General features: G+C 45.8%; 2 protein-coding genes across 3 annotated transcripts; one reads left to right on the forward strand and one right to left on the reverse strand.

The window, feature by feature from the left end:
- Nucleotides 1–8,846: 8,846 nt before the first annotated feature.
- On the reverse strand, nucleotides 8,847–16,178 carry pfn1 (profilin 1). 2 transcript variants are annotated; one of them, XM_038995784.1, is made up of 4 exons: nucleotides 16,090–16,178; nucleotides 15,699–15,874; nucleotides 10,756–10,951; nucleotides 8,847–9,167 (listed from the first exon to the last, which is right to left on the reverse strand). In XM_038995784.1, the coding sequence occupies exons 2-4, from the start codon at nucleotides 15,834–15,836 to the stop codon at nucleotides 9,070–9,072; spliced, it is 432 nt and encodes a 143-aa protein (XP_038851712.1). In that variant the 5' UTR covers nucleotides 15,837–15,874; nucleotides 16,090–16,178; the 3' UTR covers nucleotides 8,847–9,069. The 2 variants fall into 2 exon arrangements, with proteins under 2 accessions (XP_038851712.1, XP_038851711.1); XM_038995783.1 differs by having other exon boundaries at nucleotides 10,681–10,951.
- A 6,916-nt stretch (nucleotides 16,179–23,094) lies between these two features.
- LOC120049438 (extensin-2-like) lies at nucleotides 23,095–25,897 on the forward strand. The gene is made up of 2 exons (XM_038995705.1): nucleotides 23,095–23,630; nucleotides 23,785–25,897. Exons 1-2 carry the CDS (start codon nucleotides 23,095–23,097, stop codon nucleotides 25,895–25,897), a joined length of 2,649 nt encoding a protein of 882 aa, XP_038851633.1.
- Nucleotides 25,898–26,189: the final 292 nt, after the last annotated feature.

Below are 26,189 nucleotides of genomic sequence, written 5' to 3' on the forward strand. Positions count from 1 at the left end.
GGATACAGCTCTACTTTAGGACTGAGATATGGTTACAGCTCTACTTTAGGACTGGATACAGCTCTACATTAGGACTGGATACAGCTCTACTTTAGGACTGGATACAGCTCTACTTTAGGACTGGATACAGCTCTACATTAGGACTGGTTACAGCTCTACTTTAGGACTGAGACATGGATACAGCTCTACTTTAGGACTGGATACAGCTCTACTTTAGGACTGGATACAGCTCTACATTAGGACTGGATACAGCTCTACTTTAGGACTGGATACAGCTCTACTTTAGGACTGGATACAGCTCTACTTTAGGACTGGATACAGCTCTACTTTAGGACTGGATACAGCTCTACTTTAGGACTGGATACAGCTCTACTTTAGGACTGAGACATGGATACAGCTCTACTTTAGGACTGGATACAGCTCTACTTTAGGACTGGATACAGCTCTACTTTAGGACTGGATACAGCTCTACTTTAGGACTGGATACAGCTCTACTTTAGGACTGGATACAGCTCTACTTTAGGACTGGATACAGCTCTAATTTAGGACTGGATACAGCTCTACTTTAGGACTGAGATATGGTTACAGCTCTACTTTAGGACTGGATACAGCTCTACATTAGGACTGGATACAGCTCTACTTTAGGACTGGATACAGCTCTACTTTAGGACTGGATACAGCTCTACATTAGGACTGGTTACAGCTCTACTTTAGGACTGAGACATGGATACAGCTCTACTTTAGGACTGGATACAGCTCTACTTTAGGACTGGATACAGCTCTACATTAGGACTGGATACAGCTCTACTTTAGGACTGGATACAGCTCTACTTTAGGACTGAGACATGGATACAGCTCTACTTTAGGACTGGATACAGCTCTACTTTAGGACTGGATACAGCTCTACTTTAGGACTGGATACAGCTCTACTTTAGGACTGAGACATGGATACAGCTCTACTTTAGGACTGAGACATGGTTACAGCTCTACTTTAGGACTGGATACAGCTCTACATTAGGACTGGATATAGCTCTACTTTAGGACTGAGATATGGTTACAGCTCTACTTTAGGACTGGATACAGCTCTACATTAGGACTGGATACAGCTCTACTTTAGGACTGGATACAGCTCTACTTTAGGACTGGATACAGCTCTACTTTAGGACTGAGACATGGATACAGCTCTACTTTAGGACTGGATACAGCTCTACTTTAGGACTGGATACAGCTCTACTTTAGGACTGGATACAGCTCTACTTTAGGACTGGATACAGCTCTACTTTAGGACTGGATACAGCTCTACTTTAGGACTGGATACAGCTCTAATTTAGGACTGGATACAGCTCTACTTTAGGACTGAGATATGGTTACAGCTCTACTTTAGGACTGGATACAGCTCTACATTAGGACTGGATACAGCTCTACTTTAGGACTGGATACAGCTCTACTTTAGGACTGGATACAGCTCTACATTAGGACTGGTTACAGCTCTACTTTAGGACTGAGACATGGATACAGCTCTACTTTAGGACTGGATACAGCTCTACTTTAGGACTGGATACAGCTCTACATTAGGACTGGATACAGCTCTACTTTAGGACTGGATACAGCTCTACTTTAGGACTGGATACAGCTCTACTTTAGGACTGGATACAGCTCTACTTTAGGACTGAGACATGGATACAGCTCTACTTTAGGACTGAGACATGGTTACAGCTCTACTTTAGGACTGGATACAGCTCTACATTAGGACTGGATATAGCTCTACTTTAGGACTGGATACAGCTCTACTTTAGGACTGGATACAGCTCTACTTTAGGACTGAGACATGGATACAGCTCTACTTTAGGACTGGATACAGCTCTACTTTAGGACTGGATACAGCTCTACTTTAGGACTGGATACAGCTCTACTTTAGGACTGAGACATGGATACAACTCTACTTTAGGACTGGATACAGCTCTACTTTAGGACTGGATACAGCTCTACTTTAGGACTGGATACAGCTCTACTTTAGGACTGGATACAGCTCTACTTTAGGACTGGATACAGCTCTAATTTAGGACTGGATACAGCTCTACTTTAGGACTGGATACAGCTCTACTTTAGGACTGGATAGACCTTTTTAAGATTACGAGCGTTTTCAAGTGCAAAGTTGATAACTATGGTTTTGGTGATCAGCACAGAGATTTAGCAATGTTCCTCTGAAGGTTCTAACAGGGAACTTAGACTTCAGATGCTTCTGGAAAACCGGTTAGTGTAATCAATCCAATCACTGATATTGATCAATGAGTTGAGTTGGGGAGGTGATGTGGTGCTTGGTTTGAACTAAACCCTGCACAAGGCCTTACTGCAGCTCTTCAGGAGCAGGGAGACTTACTATTAGGGTACAGGAGCCCACACTAGTCAGGTAGTGATAGTGTAGTGCAGTGCTTCCTAAACTGTGGGTCGAGGCACGGGTCCCAGAAAGCCGTGGGATTACATTTGTTTGTGTATTGAAAAAAATGTGGAGATGGAAAAAATGGATGGAAAAACGTTTTGTTTAAACTTAAATGATAAAACCCAAATAGAAGTATGTAGAAAAGCTAATGGACCTATATATTTTTTAATAATAGCCTATAATCTTGGAGAATTTACAATAAACTAAATTAAAGCTAGACAATCAGGCCCCCATTGATGTTTTTATAATGTTACAGCATTAGAACACTGCATTAGAACACTGCGTTAGAACACTGCGTTATAACGCGACGTCAGAACGCGACATTAGAACACGGCACTATAACACTGTATTAGAACACGCCATTAGAACACGGCATTAGAACACGGCATTAGAACACGGCATTAGAACACTGTATTAGAACACAGCACTAGAACACTGCATTAGAACACTGCATTAGAACACGGCATTAGAACACTGCATTAGAACACGGCATTAGAACACTGTATTAGAACACTATTAGAACACTGCATTAGAACACTGTATTAGAACACGGCATTAGAACACTGTATTAGAACACTGTATTAGAACACGGCGTTAGAACACAGCATTAGAACACGGCATTAGAACACTGCACTAGAACACGCCATTAGAACACTGCATTAGAACACTGCATTAGAACACTGTATTAGAACACTATTAGAACACTGCACTAGAACATTGTATTAGAACACGGCATTAGAACCCTGTATTAGAACACGGCATTAGAACACTGTATTAGAACACGGCATTAGAACACTTTATTAGAACACGGCATTAGAACACTGTATTAGAACACGGCATTAGAATACTGTATTAGAAGACTGCGTTAGAACACGGCATTAGAACACTGCATTAGAACACTGCATTAGAACACTATTAGAACACTGCATTAGAACACTGTATTAGAACACTATTAGAACACTGCACTAGAACATTGTATTAGAACACGGCATTAGAACACTGTATTAGAACACTGTATTAGAACACTGCATTAGAACACTGCATTAGAACACTGCATTAGAACACTGCATTAGAACACTGTATTAGAACACTGCATTAGAACACTGCATTAGAACACTGCATTAGCCATGGCAATGTGTAGAATTGCAGAAGATTAGCTTCTGACCGCTGCCAAGATGATATTTTTTGACTTATTCTTTGGTCTGTGTCTGTTTTTTCACCGCTCAACCCTTATGGTGGGTCGCAACTCAAAAGACACCTCAGTTGGTGGGTCACGAAGCAAAAATGTTTGGCTCTCAGGCCACCTTTAAGAGGCACATGGTCAACAGTGCAGTAGGCCTACACTGAATCCATGCCTTAAAGCAATGTAGTTATAGACTGAATCACTTTTCCAATAACCATTCATTCATTCTCTCCTCATGTCAGACGCTCCCTAGCTCTCCAGCTAAGGTGTAAAGGTCAAGGTTCAGCTAAAGGTGAAATGTGAGCCGCTCTGGGTTCACAGTAAAAGGCCAGCGACCCGACAAACACACAATCATGTACCCTTTTCACTGTACGTGGTGCGCGAAAGGCCAGTGCACCAACACACACACACACTCTCTCTCTCTCTTACCCTTTGCCAGTCCCCTCAGCAGCACCCCTACCCTTTACTACTGGGTACAAAAATATATTTAACCCTCCTACTCTCCTTGTGACCAGATAGTTAGATACTTTACAGAGAGATACGTAGTTAGACAGAGAGAGTTTTAATGGGTACAGACAGATACTTCAGAGATACGTAGTTAGTTACAGACAGAGAGAGTTTTAATGGGTACAGACAGATACTTCAGAGATACGTAGTTAGTTACAGACAGAGAGGGTGTAAATGGGTACATAGAGATACGTAGTTAGTTACAAACAGAGAGTGTTAATGGGTACAGACAGATACTTCATAGAGATACGTAGTTAGACAGAGAGTGTGTTAATGGGTACATAGAGATACTTCATAGAGATACATAGTTAGACAGAGAGTGTGTTAATGGGTACATAGAGATACTTCATAGAGATACATAGTTAGACAGAGAGTGTGTTAATGGGTACATAGAGATACTTCATAGAGATACATAGTTAGACAGAGTGTTAATGGGTACAGACAGATACTTCAGAGATACGTAGTTAGTTACAGACAGAGAGGGTGTAAATGGGTACATAGAGATACGTAGTTAGTTACAGACAGAGAGGGTGTAAATGGGTACATAGAGATACTTCATAGAGATACATAGTTAGACAGAGTGTTAATGGGTACATAGAGATACTTCATAGAGATACGTAGTTAGTTACAGACAGAGAGAGTGTTAATGGGTACATAGAGATACTTCATAGCGATACGTAGTTAGTTACAGACAGAGGGTGTAAATGGGTACATAGAGATACGTAGCTAGTTACAGACAGAGAGTGTTAATGGGTACATAGAGATACTTCATAGCGATACGTAGTTAGTTACAGACAGAGGGTGTTAATGGGTACATAGAGATACTTCATAGCGATACGTAGTTAGTTACAAACAGAGAGTGTTAATGGGTACAGACAGATACTTCATAGAGATACGTAGTTAGTTACAAACAGAGAGTGTTAATGGGTACAGACAGATACTTCATAGAGATACGTAGTTAGACAGAGAGTGTGTTAATGGGTACAGACAGATACTTCATAGAGATACGTAGTTAGTTACAGACAGAGAGAGTGTTAATGGGTACATAGAGATACTTCATAGAGATACATAGTTAGACAGAGAGAGTGTTAATGGGTACATAGAGATACTTCATAGAGATACGTAGTTAGTTACAGACAGAGAGAGTGTTAATGGGGACAATAAATTGCAATGTCCGTACTGTGAGGCGCCTAAGACAGCGCTACAGGGAGACAGGACGGACAGCTGATCGTCCTCGCAGTGGCAGATCACATGTAACAACACCTGCACAGGATTGGTACATCCGAACATCACACCTGCGGGACAGGTACAGGATGGCAACAACAACTGCCCGAGTTACACCAGGAACGCACAATCCCTCCATCAGTGCTGACTGTCCACAATAGGCTGAGAGAGGCTGGACTGAGGGCTTGTAGGCCTGTTGTAAGGAAGGGCCTCACCAGACATCACCGAGAACAACGTCGCCTATGGGCACAAACCCTCCATCGCTGGACTAGACAGGACTGGCAAAAAGTGCTCTTCACTGACGAGTGGCGGTTTTGTCTCACCGGGGGTGATGGTCGGATTCGCGTTTATCGTCGAAGGAATGAGTGTTACACCGAGGCCTGTACTCTGGAGCGGGATCGAGGTGGAGGTGGAGGGTCCATCATGGTCTGGGGCGGTGTGTCACAGCATCATCGGACTGAGCTTGTCATTGCAGGCAATCTCAATGCTGTGCGTTACAGGGAAGACATCCTCCTCCCTCATGTGGTACCCTTCCTGCAGTCTCATCCTGACATGACCCTCCAGCATGACAATGCCACCAGCCATACTGCTCGTTCTGTGTGTGATTTCCTGCAAGACAGGAATGTCAGTGTTCTGCCATGGCCAGCGAAGAGCCCAGATCTCAATCCCATTGAGCACGTCTGGGACCTGTTGGATCGGAGGGTGAGGGCTAGGGCCATTCCCCACAGAAATGTCCGGGAACTTGCAGGTGCCTTGGTGGAAGAGTGGGGTAACATCTCACAGCAAGAACTGGCAAATCTGGTGCAGTACATGAGATGCACTGCAGTACTTAATGCAGCTGGTGGCCACACCAGATACTGACTGTTACTTTTGATTTTGACCCCCCCCTTTGTTCAGAGACACATTATTCCATTTCTGTTAGTCACATGTCTGTGGAACTTGTTCAGTTTATGTCTCAGTTGTTGAATCTTGTTATGTTCATACAAATATTTACACATGTTAAGTTTGTTGAAAATAAACGCAGTTGACAGTGAGGACGTTTCTTTTTATGCTAAGTTTAGATTTACGTAGTTAGTTACAGACAGAGTGTGAATGGGTACACACAGATACTTCATAGAGATACAGTACATTCAGAAAGTATTCAGACCCCTTGACTTTTTCCACATTTTGTTACTTTACAGCCTTATTCTAAAATGGATTAAATTAATGTTTTTCCTCATCAATCAACAAACAATACATCATAATGACATCACAATACCCCATAATGACAAAGCAAAAACAAGTTTAGAAATATTTGCAAATATATTAAAAATAAAAAACACGTACTTTATTTACATAATTATTCAGACCCTTTATTATGAGACTCGAAATTGAGCTCAGGTGCATTCTGTTTACATTGAACATCCTTGAGATGTTTCTACAACTTGATTGGAGTCCACCTGTGGTAAATTCAATTGATTGGACAGGATTTGGAAAGGCACACACCTGTCTATATAAGGTCCCACAGTTGACAGTTTATGTCAGAGCAAAAACCAAGCCGTGAGGTCGAAGAAATTGTCCGTAGAGCTCCGAGACAGGATTGTGTTGAGGCACAGATCTGGGGAAGGGTACCAAAAAAAAATTCTGCGGCATTGAAGGTCCCCAAGTACACTGGACACAGTGGCCTCCATCATTCTTAAATGGAAGTAGTTTGGAACCACCAATACTTTTCCTAGAGCTGGCCGCTTGGCTAAACGGAGCAATCATGGAGAAGGGCCTTGGTCAGGGAGGTGACCAAGAACCCGATGGTCACTCTGACAGAGCTCCAGAGTTCCTCTGTGGAGATGAGAGAACCTTCCAGAAGGACAACCATCTCTGCAGCACTCCACCAATCAGGCCATAATGGTAGAGTGGCCAGACAGAAGCCACTCCTCAGTAAAAAGGCACATGACAGCTCGCTTGGAGTTTGCCAAAAGGCACCAAAAGACTCTCAGACCATGAGAAACAAGATTCTCTGACCTGAATGCCAAGCGTCACGTCTGGAGGAAACAAGGCAGCATCCCTACGGTGAAGCATGGGGGTGGCAGCATCCCTACGGTGAAGCATGGTGGTGGCAGCATCCCTACGGTGAAGCATGGTGGTGGCAGCATCCCTACGGTGAAGCATGGTGGTGGCAGCATCCCTACAGTGAAGCATGGGGGTGGCAGCATCCCTACAGTGAAGCATGGTGGTGGCAGCATCCCTACAGTGAAGCATGGTGGTGGCAGCATCCCTACAGTGAAGCATGGTGGTGGCAGCATCCCTACGGTGAAGCATGGTGGTGGCAGCATCCCTACGGTGAAGCATGGTGGTGGCAGCATCCCTAAGGTGAATCATGGTGGTGGCAGCATCCCTACGGTGAAGCATGGTGGTGGTAGCATCCCTACGGTGAAGCATGGTGGTGGCAGCATCCCTACAGTGAAGCATGGTGGTGGCAGCATCCCTACAGTGAAGCATGGTGGTGGCAGCATCCCTACAGTGAAGCATGGTGGTGGCAGCATCCCTACAGTGAAGCATGGTGGTGGCAGCATCCCTACGGTGAAGCATGGTGGTGGCAGCATCCCTACAGTGAAGCATGGTGGTGGCAGCATCCCTACAGTGAAGCATGGGGGTGGCAGCATCCCTACAGTGAAGCATGGGGGTGGCAGCATCCCTACAGTGAAGCATGGGGGTGGCAGCATCCCTACAGTGAAGCATGGGGGTGGCAGCATCATGCTGTGGGGATGTTTCAGCTGCAGGGACTGGGAGACTAGTCAGGATCGAGGCAAAGAAGAACGGAGCAAAGTAGAGAGAGATCCTTGATGAAAACTTGCTCCAGAGGGCTCAGGACCTCAGACTGGGATGAAGGTTCACCTTCCAACAGGACAACAACCCTAAGCACACAGCCAAGACAATGCAGGAGTGGCTTTGGGACAAGTCTCTGAATGGCCTTGGGTGGCCCCGCCAGAGGCCTGGACTTGAACCCGATCGAACATCTCTGGAGAGACCTGAAAATAACTGTGCCGCAACGCTCCCCATCCAACCTGACAGATCTTGAGAGGATCTGCAGAGAAGAATGGGAGAAACTCCCCAAATACAGGTGTGCCAAGCTTGTAGCGTCAAACCCAGGAAGACTTGAGGCGATAATCACTGCCAAAGCTGCTTCAACAAAGTACAGAGTAAAGGGTCTGAATACTTATGTAAATGTGATCTTTTTTACATTTTCTTTAATACATTCACAAAATTTTGGAGTGTAGACAGATGAGGGGGGAAAACAATTTCATCAATTTTAAAATAAGGCTGAAATGTAAAAAAATCTGGAAAAGTCAAGAGGTCTGGTCCTCAGGTTGAACACTGCAGCGTGACCTGGTTGTACATATGGATATAGAAAAAGAGAGCACACACACACTTACCATTAACATTCTAGTCATTTAACTAAATATCACAGTAAGTACATTCTCCTCAATAAATAATTAAATCAGCAGTCAAAATAAATATTTTCTTAGAATAAATCTGTTTATTTCATTTGCCACTGATAATTTCACATGTTTGATCATTTGCATATCATCATCATCAAAAACAACAAGGCACTGAGGCTGCTGGGTAACGTTTCCACGAGGCACAGACGAGCTTCCCCCAATCCTAACCATTAGTGGGGGAATGCTAAACTGAACCAAGATCAGCATCTAAGGGGGGTGTCGGGGTCAGGGGTCAAGCGTTAGAAGCCACTCTTCCTCAGGTACTGCATCATGTCGGAGGCCTTTATGTTGATCTTTCCACCTGGAATGTCCTTCATCCCTTTAACAATGATCAGAGCTGATAGAGGGAGGACAGAGGGATAGAAAGAGAGAGGGAGAGACAGACAGAGAGAGAGAGAGAGAGATGACAGAGGGAGAGAAAGGGAGAGAGAGGGAGAGACACTCCTTTAGAACATAGTACCTTTTTCCATATGAACAAATATTCTCAGGGTGGTGTACCTAATAAGCTGGCCAGGGTGGTGTACCTAATAAGCTGGCCAGGGTGGTGTACCTAATAAGCTGGCCAGGGTGGTGTACCTAATAAGCTGGCCAGGGTGGTGTACCTAATAAGCTGGCCAGGGTGGTGTACCTAATAAGCTGGCCAGGGTGGTGTACCTAATAAGCTGGCCAGGGTGGTGTACCTAATAAGCTGGCCAGGGTGGTGTACCTAATAAGCTGGCCAGGGTGGTGTACCTAATAAGCTGGCCAGGGTGGTGTACCTAATAAACTGGCCAGGGTGGTGTACCTAATAAGCTGGCCAGGGTGGTGTACCTAATAAGCTGGCCAGGGTGGTGTACCTAATAAGCTGGCCAGGGTGGTGTACCTAATAAGCTGGCCAGGGTGGTGTACCTAATAAGCTGGCCAGGGTGGTGTACCTAATAAACTGGCCAGGGTGGTGTACCTAATAAGCTGGCCAGGGTGGTGTACCTAATAAGCTGGCCAGGGTGGTGTACCTAATAAGCTGGCCAGGGTGGTGTACCTAATAAGCGGGCCAGGGTGGTGTACCTAATAAACGGGCCAGGGTGGTGTACCTAATAAACGGGCCAGGGTGGTGTACCTAATAAACGGGCCAGGGTGGTGTACCTAATAAACTGGCCAGGGTGGTGTACCTAATAAACTGGCCAGGGTGGTGTACCTAATAAACTGGCCAGGGTGGTGTACCTAATAAACTGGCCAGGGTGGTGTACCTAATAAGCTGGCCAGGGTGGTGTACCTAATAAGCTGGCCAGGGTGGTGTACCTAATAAACGGGCCAGGGTGGTGTACCTAATAAACGGGCCAGGGTGGTGTACCTAATAAACGGGCCAGGGTGGTGTACCTAATAAACGGGCCAGGGTGGTGTACCTAATAAACTGGCCAGGGTGGTGTACCTAATAAACTGGCCAGGGTGGTGTACCTAATAAACTGGCCAGGGTGGTGTACCTAATAAACTGGCCAGGGTGGTGTACCTAATAAGCTGGCCAGGGTGGTGTACCTAATAAGCTGGCCAGGGTGGTGTACCTAATAAACGGGCCAGGGTGGTGTACCTAATAAACGGGCCAGGGTGGTGTACCTAATAAACGGGCCAGGGTGGTGTACCTAATAAACGGGCCAGGGTGGTGTACCTAATAAACGGGCCAGGGTGGTGTACCTAATAAACTGGCCAGGGTGGTGTACCTAATAAACTGGCCAGGGTGGTGTACCTAATAAACTGGCCAGGGTGGTGTACCTAATAAACTGGCCAGGGTGGTGTACCTAATAAACTGGCCAGGGTGGTGTACCTAATAAACTGGCCAGGGTGGTGTACCTAATAAACTGGCCAGGGTGGTGTACCTAATAAACAGTATAATCCAATACAGGACAACATCAGATGATGTACAGAAGAGTGAGTGAGGGGGGGGTTCGTACTCTGGCCACTCTTAGCGATGGTGAGGCTGTAGGAGTTGGTATCAGTAGCAGTGGGTCTCATCTTAACATCTAAAGTGTTGTCCCCCTCAGTGTGGAGATTATCTCTCAGGACAGTACACTTGTTCCCACTGAGATGAAGACCACTGGCGAAGAGAGGAGAACGATCCAATGACATCATCGCCTTGATCTCTGCAGCCTGGGGGAGGAGGATCAATACTTTGTCATACAACACACAGGCCATGCTGTACATCAGAGTTCTCAACAAATAATGTAGGAGTTGCTGCACAACTTGGAGGACTGGCTGCATCCCTCATACATTCATATATTTGAATGGTCTATAGACATTCAGTATACACATTACACATGGTAAAAAAGTTAGAGGGAGACAGGGTCCTAGGGAACCAAAGCAGTGCACCTTGTGCCTTAGCACTACACAGCTGAGTTTCCTAATCAACTCATCATCAAGCTATGCAGAAGCTCACTCATTTCACTAACAACCAGTCAGTCAGTCACATTCAATGCACATTGCCACTGCTACTCCTCGGTCTCTGTTGCCGTCACCACCCAGCATTGCCACCTAGTGGTAGTAGAGTTATTCTACAGCTGGAGACCCACCCTGTTCCCGGACATCTACCCTGTTCCCGGACATCTACCCTGTTCCCGGACATCTACCCTGTTCCCGGACATCTACCCTGTTCCCTGTTCCCAGAGATCTGATCTACCCTGTTCCCAGAGACCTACCCTGTTCCCAGAGACCTACCCTGTTCCCAGAGACCTACCCTGTTCCCAGAGATCTACCCTGCTGTACTGTAGTGTTAGTCCAACCATAACCTAACGAACCTGATTCAGCTAGACAAGGGTTGTTTCCCTGCTTAGATGTTGCTGACACATTCAAGATCTTACGCCTGGAAAGGTATTTTACCCATCAGCTAACCACATAATATGTTACAGCAATCTGGTGTCTGACTGCACTGTCGATGACATGGCACAACCATTGGTTGATGAATGCAAAGTCTGAGTAAGGGAACACAACCAAGGTCTGGGTCGGCTAATAGAGGTCTGGGTCGGCTAATAGAGGTCTGGGTCGGCTAATAGAGGTCTGGGTCGGCTAATAGAGGTCTGGGTCGGCTAATAAGTAGAATCAGATGTACTAAATTAGGGTTGGAGTTAAAACCTCCAGGAGGGTTGGTCCAGGAACAGGGTTGGGCAGCCCTGAGCTAGATGCACTACAAACTCAACTCACTAGTGTGCGTGGGCACAGCAAACAGCCTCACGGACTCCTTAACCTAAAGCCTCACGGACCCCATTACCTACAGCCTACCTCACGGACCCCATTACCTACAGCCTACCTCACGGACCCCATTACCTACAGCCTACCTTATGGACCCCATTACCTACAGCCTACCTTATGGACCCCATTACCTACAGCCTACCTTATGGACCCCATTACCTACAGCCTACCTTATGGACCCCATTACCTACAGCCTACCTTATGGACCCCATTACCTACAGCCTACCTTATGGACCCCATTACCTACAGCCTACCTTATGGACCCCATTACCTACAGCCTACCTTATGGACCCCATTACCTACAGCCTACCTTATGGACCCCATTACCTACAGCCTACCTTATGGACCCCATTACCTACAGCCTACCTTATGGACCCTGGTCAAAATGACTAAATAGGAAATATGGTGGCATTTTGGTACATTAACTAGCGGCATTTACATAATCTATGTAACGAGAAACATATCTAGTGGATGATTGCAGTATTTCTTATGATACAGTATATATGAACATTTAGAAATTACACACACACTCAGAGGAGAGAGAAAGACAGGAAAAAGAGAGAGACAGGAAAAAGAGAAAGTACATGCTCAAACAGGTTCCTGCATTTTTAATAGAAGGATTCAAACTTTTCACTCCCATCAAGCTCTTCTCTCTACCCCACCCCCTCATCTTTCTCTCTATCCCCCTCATCTTTCTCTCTACAACTCCCCCTTCTCCCTCGCTCTCCCCCTCCCCCCCAAATTGTCCCAGATTTCCAGGAATTCCAACACTTCTAGTCCAGTCATGCCCACCATGAACCTCCAACCTAGACCACACCCGATACACACACACTAAATATCTGTAAAGGTTTAGCTATAGCTAAGTAAGCCTTGTCCCAGCCAGAACTGCCCATAAGCCTTGTCCCAGCCAGAACTACCCATAAACCTTGTCCCAGCCAGAACTGCCCATAAGCCTTGTCCCAGCCAGAACTGCCCATAAGCCTTGTCCCAGCCAGAACTGCCCATAAGCCTTGTCCCAGCCAGAACTGCCCATAAGCCTTGTCCCAGCCAGAACTGCCCATAAGCCTTGTCCCAGCCAGAACTGCCCATAAGGCAGCAGTCCATTTCCTGTTTCTGTAGAGAGACAGCTTGATGTACAGTACACCCCCTGGACAGGACACTAGTCTATGGCAGTGCCTTACCACTAATCTACCTCCCTAACAGAACTGGGACAAAAATCCATATCAGGATAAATTGTCTGAATTGATGCGTTAAGGACAAACAGAAGGAGAAGTTTAAAACCTTCATGTGAAGCAGTTTGTTATTCTCCTTTAAACTAGTTGGACCGTCATCAACTGCCCCCTTAACAGCCATGTTAGCTAACTTATTCCATTTCAAACTTCTCATTTCTCTACTACAGGCTACTTATCATAATGAACGATGTCAGCAAAACGCCTGGAAACGTGGTCGGTATTGGCAGTGTCGATCATTTAACTGGGAATGGAACCCCCAACCTACCAGTATTTAACCACAATGCACCTGAGTTAGCTATAGACCATCTATCTCCAGTCATACTGCACTTCTCCACCACTAAGAGACAGTATTTAACCACAATGCACCTGAGTTAGCTATAGTCCACCAATCTCCAGTCATACTGCACTTCTCCACTAAGAGACAGTATTTAACCACAATGCACCTGAGTTACCTATAGACCATCTATCTCCAGTCATACTGCACTTCTCCACCACTAAGAGACAGTATTTCACCACTATGTTACTACTAACAGCCTAGAGATCCCCTTCAGCACTCTTAGGAAGTGGTCACAAACAACACACATACGCGCGCAAGCATGTACACTCACACAGACACGCGCACATGCACACACAACAGAGAGATTGAGAGAAGAGGTGGCAAGAGAGCGAGAGAGAAAGAAAAACAAAATGGAGAGAGTGAGAAAGAAGATGCAAGTCCTGACAGGGGAAAGAGAGGAGAACTCTGCACAAGTACTGACTTGTCCACAAAACACACGATGCTGTCTTCAGAGTTCAACTGACTTCCTGAAAATGTAACCACGAGAGAGAGACAGAGAAGAGAGAGAGAGAGAAGGGGGGGGAAGAGAGAGAGAGAGAAGGGGGGGGAAGAGAGAGAGAGAGAAGGGGGGGGAAGAGAGAGAGAGAGAAGGGGGGGGAAGAGAGAGAGAGAGAAGGGGGGGGAAGAGAGAGAGAGAGAAGGGGGGGGAAGAGAGAGAGAGAGAAGGGGGGGAAGAGAGAGAGAGAGAAGGGGGGGGAAGAGAGAGAGAGAGAAGGGGGGGGAAGAGAGAGAGAGAGAAGGGGGGAAGAGAGAGAGAGAGAAGGGGGGGAAGAGAGAAGGGGGAGACTTGCCTGCTTCAGAGAAACTGTCAAAGAAACTATGTGGACATTAAAGATGATTCTCTTCTACCAAAAGGTCTCCCTCTCTCCTCTTGGGTAATCTGCATGCCTACTGTTTGCTCAATCAGTTGTGTGTGTGTGTGTGTGTGTGTGTGTGTGTTGTGGAGAAAGACTGCAGGTTTGTTTACAAACACCACACCCACCACCCTGAGCTTTCCAAACCATGAAAATGTCTGTGACACACACACACACTGGCCATTCTCAGCAAACACATCTTCATGCTCCTCATGTGACTGGCTGTAGGTGTGTGTGTGGCAGACGTCCTCGATGGGGGAAGTGGCTCACAGAAGACGCTCTCTTCACTTCCTATATGTTGCGGTGTGTGTGTCTCAAGTTGCTGTGTGCAACATGACCAAATAAGGAGCTGAGAATCAAACTGAAAACACGGAACTAGCTCAGACACCATTCTGCAGTATGAATAGTTAAATAAAGCTGTGAACACAGAACTAGCTCAGACACCATTCTGCAGTATGAATAGTTAAATAAAGCTGTGAACACAGAACTAGCTCAGACACCATTCTGCAGTATGAATAGTTAAATAAAGCTGTGAACACAGAACTAGCTCAGACACCATTCTGCAGTATGAATAGTTAAATAAAGCTGTGAACACAGAACTAGCTCAGACACCATTCTGCAGTATGAATAGTTAAATAAAGCTGTGAACACAGAACTAGCTCAGACACCATTCTGCAGTATGAATAGTTAAATAAAGCTGTGAACACAGAACTAGCTCAGACACCATTCTGCAGTATGAATAGTTAAATAATGCCAAGGTCTCATTTGAACACGTTTACCAGAAGTCAGGAGAGTCCTCACAATACAAGGTCACAGAGAGTAATAACTTGACAAAATATTCTCTACTGTTTATAGAGTACCAGCTATTGTCTAACATGTTTATCCTACTAGTTTATAGAGTACCAGAACCAACTGCGTGTTGATGTGACAGTGTGAAAATTGCCCAAGCTCATGCCCCCTCTCTCCCTCCAATTTAATTCAAGGGCTTTATTGGCATGGGAAACACACCTTAACATTGTCAAAGCAATGCAATTCTCTCTCCACCCCTCCCTGTGAGTTGGCTACTCCCTGGTTGGCCAACTACAGAAAAACACACCTCTGATGTCAGAGCCGCCAGGAAATATCAAACCCCCAAACTAGTAAACCATTAAACCAACAGTCACGTCAACAGCCACCCCAATTAAACACCTATGACTAAGTACACCATACATGTTAGCGAGCCTACTTACCGTCACACCAGCCAGCTGACCTCCAGGTGTTGCTGCCCAGACCGACTCCTTCCCCGCCTCAGACCCACAGATCGCTGCCTCTTCCACGAAGGGAGGGGTTCCTGCCATCAGGTTGGTTATATAGCCATCCCACGCCATGGTTCTACAGCACTGATTTGACTATAAACACCTATAGACTAGGGGGAGACGGAGAGGAGAGGTGGGGTGGATGAGGAGGAGACGGAGAGGAGAGGTGGGGTGGACGAGGGGGAGACGAACCAACAGTCTCAACATTCAACATTCCGAGGCTACTGCATTAAATCTGCACAGTGTGAGTAAAAGGTAGAATGTAACACAAATCACCAAGGAGAACAAATAGTCATAAAGACGTATAGAACTATAAAGCTCTTACCTGAGCGGCTCGCAGGGACCGGGGAGTGACGCGGGAGGAAGAGCAGGCACGCGATTATATATACGGTGTCGCGCCCACCCCTCCGGACTTCCTCATTCAGACAGGGAGAAGCCGGGACGCGTTCAGTTCACTCAACGTTTCATTCCGTTATGTAGAGTACTGAAGGCCCCTTTTCCCCCAAAAACATTTCTTCAACAGTCTCGTAGGCTGCAGCAAAATTCGTACAGCAGCACTCTAGACCAGTCCCCTCCGGGTCACCTTAATTACAACGATTTTCAACCGGTCGTTCGGAACAACTGGTCGTTCAGTACAGCACTATTACCATTTTAATTAAACGTTGCGCACCGTTGTTTCCTGATGAACGGGTCAGCGGACTCTCAGAAGCACACGGGGATTTACATAGGGCGCCATTGTATCGTGCTGCTGCAAACAATGTCCTGGCATTCTCTTGAGGAAGTTTTTGCTCTCTTGGTTTTGGCAATTTAACAGCATTAGAAGTGTTAATATTATGACGACACCAATTACAAACTAGTCTACACTTTTCCTCCAAAGCAGCTCTGTTTCCGTTTCATACGCCCATTTTTTTTTTGTTAAATTGTCGGTTATTTATATTTTATTCCAACTAAAACGTTTCCAATATTTATTTTAGAATGGTCATGGATAAAGTTGACAGACTGTTCTCTTTCTGCATATGCACAGCATTCCACACAGTCCTACACACACCTCTGGGATTCTCAGACCTGTCCCAGCAGAACTCACTGTGTGTGTGTGTGTGTGTGTGTGTGTGTGTGTGTGTGTGTGTGTGTGTGTGTGTGTGTGTGTGTGTGTGTGTGTGTGTGTGTGTGTGTGTGTGTGTGTGTGTGTGTGTGTGTGTGTGTGTGATGGCTCAGAACTGCCCCTTGGTCAGTCTCCTATATCCAGGTGTTATTGTTTGAAGGGGTGTGTGTATCGTGGGTAAAGCGCGCGCACACACACTCACACACACACTCGCAGACACACACACACACACACACCTGTAAGAACCACATCCTGTAACCTTATAGAAGAGAGAGAAGGAGAAAGAGAGGGGGAGAAAGGGTAGGGAGGAGTACTTGAGAAAGCAAGATGGAGGGGAGAAAGAAGAGATGAGATGACAGAGAGAAGGAGGACTAGAACTGACAAGCAGAAAGAGACATGCTTTAGGAGAATCAGAAGAGTCAGGAAGTGGTGAATCAGCTGGCAGAGCGTGGCTCCTGCCAGGATAGTGGGTTCCCAGGAACGTTCATGCCAACATGTATTCACCCCTACTGTAAGTCACTTTGGATAAAAGCTAAATGGCATACAGTATATAGAAGTATCCTAACCTGTCTTCTAATCAGGGAGAGAAGGACTGATGTGTCCTAACCTGTCTTCTAATCAGGGGAGAGAAGGACTGGTACATACTAGTGTCCTAACCTGTCTTCTAATCAGGGGAGAGAAGGACTGATGTGTCCTAACCTGTCTTCTAATCAGGGGAGAGAAGGACTGATGTGTCCTAACCTGTCTTCTAATCAGGGAGAGAAGGACTGATGTGTCCTAACCTGTCTTCTAATCAGGGGAGAGAAGGACTGAGGTATCTTAACCTGTCTTCTAATCAGGGGAGAGAAGGACTGATGTATCCTAACCTGTCTTCTAATCAGGGGAGAGAAGGACTGATGTGTCCTAACCTGTCTTCTAATCAGGGGAGAGAAGGACTGGTACATACTAGTGTCCTAACCTGTCTTCTAATCAGGGGAGAGAAGGACTGATGTGTCCTAACCTGTCTTCTAATCAGGGGAGAGAAGGACTGATGTGTCCTAACCTGTCTTCTAATCAGGGAGAGAAGGACTGATGTGTCCTAACCTGTCTTCTAATCAGGGGAGAGAAGGACTGAGGTATCTTAACCTGTCTTCTAATCAGGGGAGAGAAGGACTGATGTATCCTAACCTGTCTTCTAATCAGGGGAGAGAAGGACTGATGTGTCCTAACCTGTCTTCTAATCAGGGGAGAGAAGGACTGGTACATACTAGTGTCCTAACCTGTCTTCTAATCAGGGGAGAGAAGGACTGATGTGTCCTAACCTGTCTTCTAATCAGGGGAGAGAAGGACTGATGTGTCCTAACCTGTCTTCTAATCAGGGAGAGAAGGACTGATGTGTCCTAACCTGTCTTCTAATCAGGGGAGAGAAGGACTGGTACATACTAGTGTCCTAACCTGTCTTCTAATCAGGGGAGAGAAGGACTGATGTGTCCTAACCTGTCTTCTAATCAGGGGAGAGAAGGACTGGTACATACTAGTGTCCTAACCTGTCTTCTAATCAGGGGAGAGAAGGACTGATGTGTCCTAACCTGTCTTCTAATCAGGGGAGAGAAGGACTGATGTGTCCTAACCTGTCTTCTAATCAGGGAGAGAAGGACTGATGTGTCCTAACCTGTCTTCTAATCAGGGGAGAGAAGGACTGAGGTATCTTAACCTGTCTTCTAATCAGGGGAGAGAAGGACTGATGTATCCTAACCTGTCTTCTAATCAGGGGAGAGAAGGACTGATGTGTCCTAACCTGTCTTCTAATCAGGGGAGAGAAGGACTGGTACATACTAGTGTCCTAACCTGTCTTCTAATCAGGGGAGAGAAGGACTGATGTGTCCTAACCTGTCTTCTAATCAGGGGAGAGAAGGACTGATGTGTCCTAACCTGTCTTCTAATCAGGGAGAGAAGGACTGATGTGTCCTAACCTGTCTTCTAATCAGGGGAGAGAAGGACTGGTACATACTAGTGTCCTAACCTGTCTTCTAATCAGGGGAGAGAAGGACTGATGTGTCCTAACCTGTCTTCTAATCAGGGGAGAGAAGGACTGGTACATACTAGTATCCTAACCTGTCTTCTAATCAGGGGAGAGAAGGACTGATGTGTCCTAACCTGTCTTCTAATCAGGGAGAGAAGGACTGATGTGTCCTAACCTGTCTTCTAATCAGGGAGAGAAGGACTGATGTGTCCTAACCTGTCTTCTAATCAGGGGAGAGAAGGACTGAGGTATCTTAACCTGTCTTCTAATCAGGGGAGAGAAGGACTGATGTATCCTAACCTGTCTTCTAATCAGGGGAGAGAAGGACTGATGTGTCCTAACCTGTCTTCTAATCAGGGGAGAGAAGGACTGGTACATACTAGTGTCCTAACCTGTCTTCTAATCAGGGGAGAGAAGGACTGATGTGTCCTAACCTGTCTTCTAATCAGGGGAGAGAAGGACTGATGTGTCCTAACCTGTCTTCTAATCAGGGAGAGAAGGACTGATGTGTCCTAACCTGTCTTCTAATCAGGGGAGAGAAGGACTGGTACATACTAGTGTCCTAACCTGTCTTCTAATCAGGGGAGAGAAGGACTGATGTGTCCTAACCTGTCTTCTAATCAGGGGAGAGAAGGACTGGTACATACTAGTATCCTAACCTGTCTTCTAATCAGGGGAGAGAAGGACTGATGTGTCCTAACCTGTCTTCTAATCAGGGAGCGAAGGACTGATGTGTCCTAACCTGTCTTCTAATCAGGGGAGAGAAGGACTGGTACATACTAGTGTCCTAACCTGTCTTCTAATCAGGGGAGAGAAGGACTGATGTGTCCTAACCTGTCTTCTAATCAGGGGAGAGAAGGACTGGTACATACTAGTGTCCTAACCTGTCTTCTAATCAGGGGAGAGAAGGACTGATGTGTCCTAACCTGTCTTCTAATCAGGGGAGAGAAGGACTGAGGCATCCTAACCTGTCTTCTAATCAGGGGAGAGAAGGACTGATGTGTCCTAACCTGTCTTCTAATCAGTGGAGAGAAGACTGATGTGTCCTAACCTGTCTTCTAATCAGGGAGAGAAGGACTGATGTGTCCTAACCTGTCTTCTAATCAGGGAGAGAAGGACTGATGTGTCCTAACCTCTCTTCTAATCAGGGGAGAGAAGGACTGGTACATACTAGTGTCCTAACCTGTCTTCTAATCAGGGGTGAGAAGGACTGATGTGTCCTAACCTGTCTTCTAATCAGAGGAGAGAAGGACTGGTACATACTAGTGTCCTAACCTGTCTTCTAATCAGGGGAGAGAAGGACTGATGTGTCCTAACCTGTCTTCTAATCAGGGGAGAGAAGGACTGATGTGTCCTAACCTGTCTTCTAATCAGGGGAGAGAAGGACTGATAAATACTAGTGTCCTAACCTGTCTTCTAATCAGGGGAGAGAAGGACTGATGTGTCCTAACCTGTCTTCTAATCAGTAGAGAGAAGGACTGATGTGTCCTAACCTGTCTTCTAATCAGGGGAGAGAAGGACTGATGTGTCCTAACCTGTCTTCTAATCAGGGGAGAGAAGGACTGGTACATACTAGTGTCCTAACCTGTCTTCTAATCAGGGGAGAGAAGAACTGATGTGTCCTAACCTGTCTTCTAATCAGGGGAGAGAAGGACTGAGGTGTCCTAACCTGTCTTCTAATCAGGGGAGAGAAGGACTGATGTGTCCTAACCTGTCTTCTAATCAGGGGAGAGAAGGACTGATGTGTCCTAACCTGTCTTCTAATCAGGGGAGAGAAGGACTGATGTGTCCTAACCTGTCTTCTAATCAGGGGAGAGAAAGACTGATGTGTCCTAACCTGTCTTCTAATCAGGGAGAGAAGGACTGATGTGTCCTAACCTGTCTTCTAATCAGGGGAGAGAAGGACTGATGTGTCCTAACCTGTCTTCTAATCAGGGGAGAGAAGGACTGGTACATACTAGTGTCCTAACCTGTCTTCTAATCAGGGGAGAGAAGGACTGATGTGTCCTAACCTGTCTTCTAATCAGGGGAGAGAAGGACCGGTACATACCAGTGTCCTAACCTGTCTTCTAATCAGGGGAGAGAAGGACTGAGGCATCCCAACCTGTCTTCTTATCAGGGGAGAGAAGGACTGAGGTATCTTAACCTGTCTTCTAATCAGGGAGAGAGTAGCATTGCACACAGTATCAGGGGCGTGTTACTGCAAGTCTAATTACACACACAGCTACAGAATCCAACCCTTCAGGCATACCTTGTACACAACATGTACAGACACGCACTCTCTGGACTCTCTCCATCTCTCCCCTTCTTCTCTCTCCATCTCTCCTCTTCTTCTCATCTCTCTCCCTTTCTCCATCTCTACTCTTCTTCTCATCTCTCTCCCTTTCTCCATCTCTCCCCTTCTTCTTCTCTCTCCATCTCTCCTCTTCTTCTCTCCCCTTCTTATTCTCTCTCTCCATCTCTCCTCTTCTTCTCATCTCTCTCCCTTTCTCCATCTCTACTCTTCTTCTCATCTCTCTCCCTTTCTCCATCTCTCCTCTTCTTCTTCTCTCTCCATCTCTCCTCTTCTTCTCTCCCCTTCTTATTCTCTCTCTCCATCTCTCCTCTTCTTCTCATCTCTCTCCCTTTCTCCATCTCTCCTCTTCTTCTTCTCTCTCCATCTCTCCTCTTCTTCTTCTCTCTCCATCTCTCCCCTTCTTCTTCTCTCTCCATCTCTCCTCTTCTTCTCTCCCCTTCTTATTCTCTCTCTCCATCTCTCCTCTTCTTCTCATCTGTCTCCCTTTCTCAATCTCTCCTCTTCTTCTTCTCTCTCCATCTCTCCCCTTCTTCTTCTCTCTCCATCTCTCCTCTTCTTCTCTCCCCTTCTTATTCTCTCTCTCCATCTCTCCTCTTCTTCTCATCTCTCTCCCTTTCTCCATCTCTCCTCTTCTTCTTCTCTCTCCATCTCTCCTCTTCTTCTCTCTCCATCTCTCCCCTTCTCTCTCCATCTCTCCCCTTCTCCTCTCTCTCGCCATCTCTTCCCTTCTTCTCTCTCTCCCCTTCTTCTCTCTCTCCATCTCTCCCCTTCTTATTCTCTCTCTCCTTCTGTCCCCTTCTTGTCTCTCTCCTTTTCTAACACACACACACACACACACATTCTGGGAGGCAGTGATGGAGCATGTAGACACACACACACACACACACACACACACACACACACACACACACACACACACACACACACACACACACACACACACACACACACACACACACACACACACACACACACACACACACACTTCTGTGTAAGCATTCACCTGAAGATTACATATAGACTAGCCAGTGAAAGGGCTGAACTATGGGGAATGAGAAGTTGATCAGTAAACACACACAGACTTCCTGTAGCTAACGATACTCCGGCTTCCTGACTCATTTTGAGAGAATGAAGACGAGAGATGAGAGGAAGTGGTCACAAACATCACACACACGCACACGCAACCTTTAACTAGAGGAGTTCTTAACCTCTTCTAACCATAGCTGTCAGTGTCTGATTGGTGCTAGTCTGTCTCCTTATTTGGCAAAACAGGAAGAGAGAGAGAAAGAGAGCAAGCGAGATAAAGAGAGAGGAAAATGTAAAAGAAGATGGAATGGTAAAATGTATAGATTGACAAGTAGCTTCTGGACATGGGATGTTTGGTCTGCAGGCAGACTGTATGACATGTCTATTAGTCTCTATTAGTCTCTATTAGTCTCTATCAGTCTCTATTAGTCTCTATTAGTCTCTATCAGTCTCTATTAGTCTGTATCAGTCTCTATTAGTCTCTATCAGTCTATATTAGTCTCTATTAGTCTCTATCAGTCTCTATCAGTCTCTATTAGTTTCTATTAGTCTCTATCATCTATATTAGTCTCTATTAGTCTCTATTAGTCTCTATTAGTCTCTATCAGTCTCTATTAGTCTCTATTAGTCTCTATCAATCTCTATTAGTCTCTATTAGTCTCTATCAATATCTATTAGTCTCTATTAGTCTCTATCAGTCTCTATTAGTCTCTATTAGTCCTTATTAGTCTCTATCAGTCTCTATTAGTCTCTATTAGTCTCTATCAGTCTCTATTAGTCTCTATCAGTCTCTATTAGTCTCTATTAGTCTCTATCAGTCTCTATTAGTCTCTATCAGTCTCTATTAGTCTCTATCAGTCTCTATTAGTCTCCTGAGAAGAAGAGAAAGAATAGCTGCCTGTACATGTTGTTTGAAGTACAGCTCATTGAAGTACAGCCCACTGAAGTACAGCCCATTGAAGTACAGCCCATTGAAGTACAGCCCACTGAAGTACAACCCATTGAAGTACAGCCCACTGAAGTACAACCCATTGAAGTACAGCTCATTGAAGTACAGCCCATTGAAGTACAGCCCATTGAAGTACAGCCCATTGAAGTACAGCCCATTGAAGTACAGCCCATTGAAGTACAGCCCACTGAAGTACAGCCATTGAAGTACAGCCCATTGAAGTACAGCCCATTGAAGTACAGCCCACTAAAGTACAACCCATTGAAGTACAGCCCATTGAAGTACAGCCCACTGAAGTACAGCCCATTGAAGTACAGCCCATTGAAGTACAGCCCACTGAAGTACAACCCATTGAAGTACAGCCCACTGAAGTACAACCCATTGAAGTACAGCCCATTGAAGTACAGCCCATTGAAGTACAGCCCATTGAAGTACAGCCCATTGAAGTACAGCCCATTGAAGTACAGCCCACTGAAGTACAGCCCACTGAAGTACAGCCATTGAAGTACAGCCCATTGAAGTACAGCCCACTGAAGTACAGCCATTGAAGTACAGCCCATTGAAGTACAGCCCATTGAAGTACAGCTCATTGAAGTACAGCCCATTGAAGTACAGTCCACTAAAGTACAACCCATTGAAGTACAGCTCATTGAAGTACAGCCCATTGAAGTACAGCCCACTGAAGTACAATCCTTTGAAGTACAGCCCACTGAAGTACAGCCCACTGAAGTACAGCCCATTGAAGTACAGCCCATTGAAGTACAGCCCATTGAAGTACAGCCCACTGAAGTACAACCCATTGAAGTACAGCCCACTGAAGTACAACCCATTGAAGTACAGCCCATTGAAGTACAGCCCACTGAAGTACAGCCCACTGAAGTACAACCCACTGAAGTACAACCCATTGAAGTACAGCCCACTGAAGTACAGCCTACTGAAGTACAGCCCATTGAAGTACAGCCCATTGAAGTACAGCCCACTGAAGTACAGCCCACTGAAGTACAGCCCATTGAAGTACAGCCCACTGAAGTACAGCCCACTGAAGTACAACCCATTGAAGTACAGCCCACTGAAGTACAATCCATTGAAGTACAGCCCATTAAGGTACAGCCCATTGAAGTACAGCCCACTGAAGTACAGCCCATTGAAGTACAGCCCATTGAAGTACAGCCCATTGAAGTACAGCCCACTGAAGTACAGCCCACTGAAGTACAGCCCACTGAAGTACAGCCCATTGAAGTACAGCCCACTGAAGTACAGCCCATTGAAGTACGGCCCACTGAAGTACAGCCCATTGAAGTACAGCCCATTGAAGTACAGCCCCCTGAAGTACAGCCCATTGAAGTACAGCCCACTGAAGTACAGCCCACTGAAGTACAGCCCATTGAAGTACAGCCCATTGAAGTACAGCCCACTGAAGTACAGCCCATTGAAGTACAGCCCATTGAAGTACAGCCCATTGAAGTACAGCCCACTGAAGTACAACCCATTGAAGTACAGCCCACTGAAGTACAATCCATTGAAGTACAGCCCATTGAAGTACAGCCCACTGAAGTACAGCCCACTGAAGTACAGCCCACTGAAGTACAGCCCATTGAAGTACAGCCCACTGAAGTACAATCCACTGAAGTACAATCCATTGAAGTACAGCCCATTGAAGTACAGCCCATTGAAGTACAGCCCATTGAAGTACAGCCCATTGAAGTACAATCCACTGAAGTACAATCCATTGAAGTACAGCCCATTGAAGTACAGCCCATTGAAGTACAGCCCATTGAAGTACAGCCCATTGAAGTACAGCCCACTGAAGTACAGCCCACTGAAGTACAGCCCATTGAAGTACAGCCCACTGAAGTACAATCCACTGAAGTACAATCCATTGAAGTACAGCCCATTGAAGTACAGCCCATTGAAGTACAGCCCACTGAAGTATAGCCCACTGAAGTACAGCCCATTGAAGTACAGCCCATTGAAGTACAGCCCACTGAAGTACAGCCCACTGAAGTACAGCCCATTGAAGTACAGCCCACTGAAGTACAGCCCACTGAAGTACAGCCCATTGAAGTACAGCCCACTGAAGTACAGCCCATTGAAGTACAGCCCATTGAAGTACAACCCATTGAAGTACAGCCCACTGAAGTACAGCCCACTGAAGTACAGCCCATTGAAGTACAGCCCACTGAAGTACAGCCCACTGAAGTACAGCCCATTGAAGTACAGCCCACTGAAGTACAGCCCATTGAAGTACAGCCCATTGAAGTACAGCCCATTGAAGTACAGCCCACTGAAGTACAGCCCATTGAAGTACAGCCCATTGAAGTACAGCCCATTGAAGTACAGCCCACTGAAGTACAGCCCACTGAAGTACAGCCCATTGAAGTACAGCCCATTGAAGTACGGCCCACTGAAGTACAGCCCATTGAAGTACAGCCCATTGAAGTACAGCCCATTGAAGTACAACCCATTGAAGTACAACCCATTGAAGTACAGCCCATTGAAGTACAGCCCACTGAAGTACAGCCCACTGAAGTACAGCCCATTGAAGTACAGCCCATTGAAGTACAGCCCATTGAAGTACAGCCCACTGAAGTACAGCCCACTGAAGTACAGCCCACTGAAGTACAGCCCATTGAAGTACGGCCCACTGAAGTACAACCCATTGAAGTACAGCCCATTGAAGTACAGCCCATTGAAGTACAGCCCATTGAAGTACAGCCCACTGAAGTACAGCCCACTGAAGTACAGCCCACTACTGTAGAAGGTCAAAGTTGTGGACAACCATGAAAGGGTGAAGTTAAGCCTTGTGGAGCTCATGAGAAAATTAGAAGCATCAAAAATAGGTATAGTTGAGAAATCAAATCAAAGTTTATTTGTCACGTGCGCCGAATACAACAGCTGTAGACCTCACAGTGAAATGCTTACCTACAGGCTCTAACCAATAGTGCAAAAAAGGTATTAGGTAAACAAGAGGTAGGTAAAGAAATGAAAACAACAGTAAAAAGACAGGCTATATACAGTAGAGAGGCTATATACAGTAGAGAGGCTATATA

This window comes from Salvelinus namaycush, chromosome 6, assembly GCF_016432855.1.
Source record: "Salvelinus namaycush isolate Seneca chromosome 6, SaNama_1.0, whole genome shotgun sequence".
Classification (NCBI taxonomy): Eukaryota; Metazoa; Chordata; class Actinopteri; order Salmoniformes; family Salmonidae; genus Salvelinus; species Salvelinus namaycush.

Bases quoted from the DNA above. Each gene is read 5' to 3' on its own strand.
- LOC120049438 (XM_038995705.1), top strand. From the start codon at position 23,095: ATGTTGTTTGAAGTACAGCTCATTGAAGTACAGCCCACTGAAGTACAG. The intron at 23,631-23,784 runs GTACAGCCATTG...ATTGAAGTACAG, and splicing joins CTGAAGTACAGCCCACTGAA to CTCATTGAAGTACAGCCCAT.
- pfn1 (XM_038995783.1), bottom strand. From the start codon at position 15,836: ATGGCGTGGGATGGCTATATAACCAACCTGATGGCAGGAACCCCTCCC. The intron at 10,952-15,698 runs GTAAGTAGGCTC...CTCCTCCCCCAG, and splicing joins GTCAGCTGGCTGGTGTGACG to GCTGCAGAGATCAAGGCGAT. The intron at 9,168-10,680 runs GTACACCACCCT...TCCCTCTATCAG, and splicing joins TGGATTATACTGTTTATTAG to CTCTGATCATTGTTAAAGGG.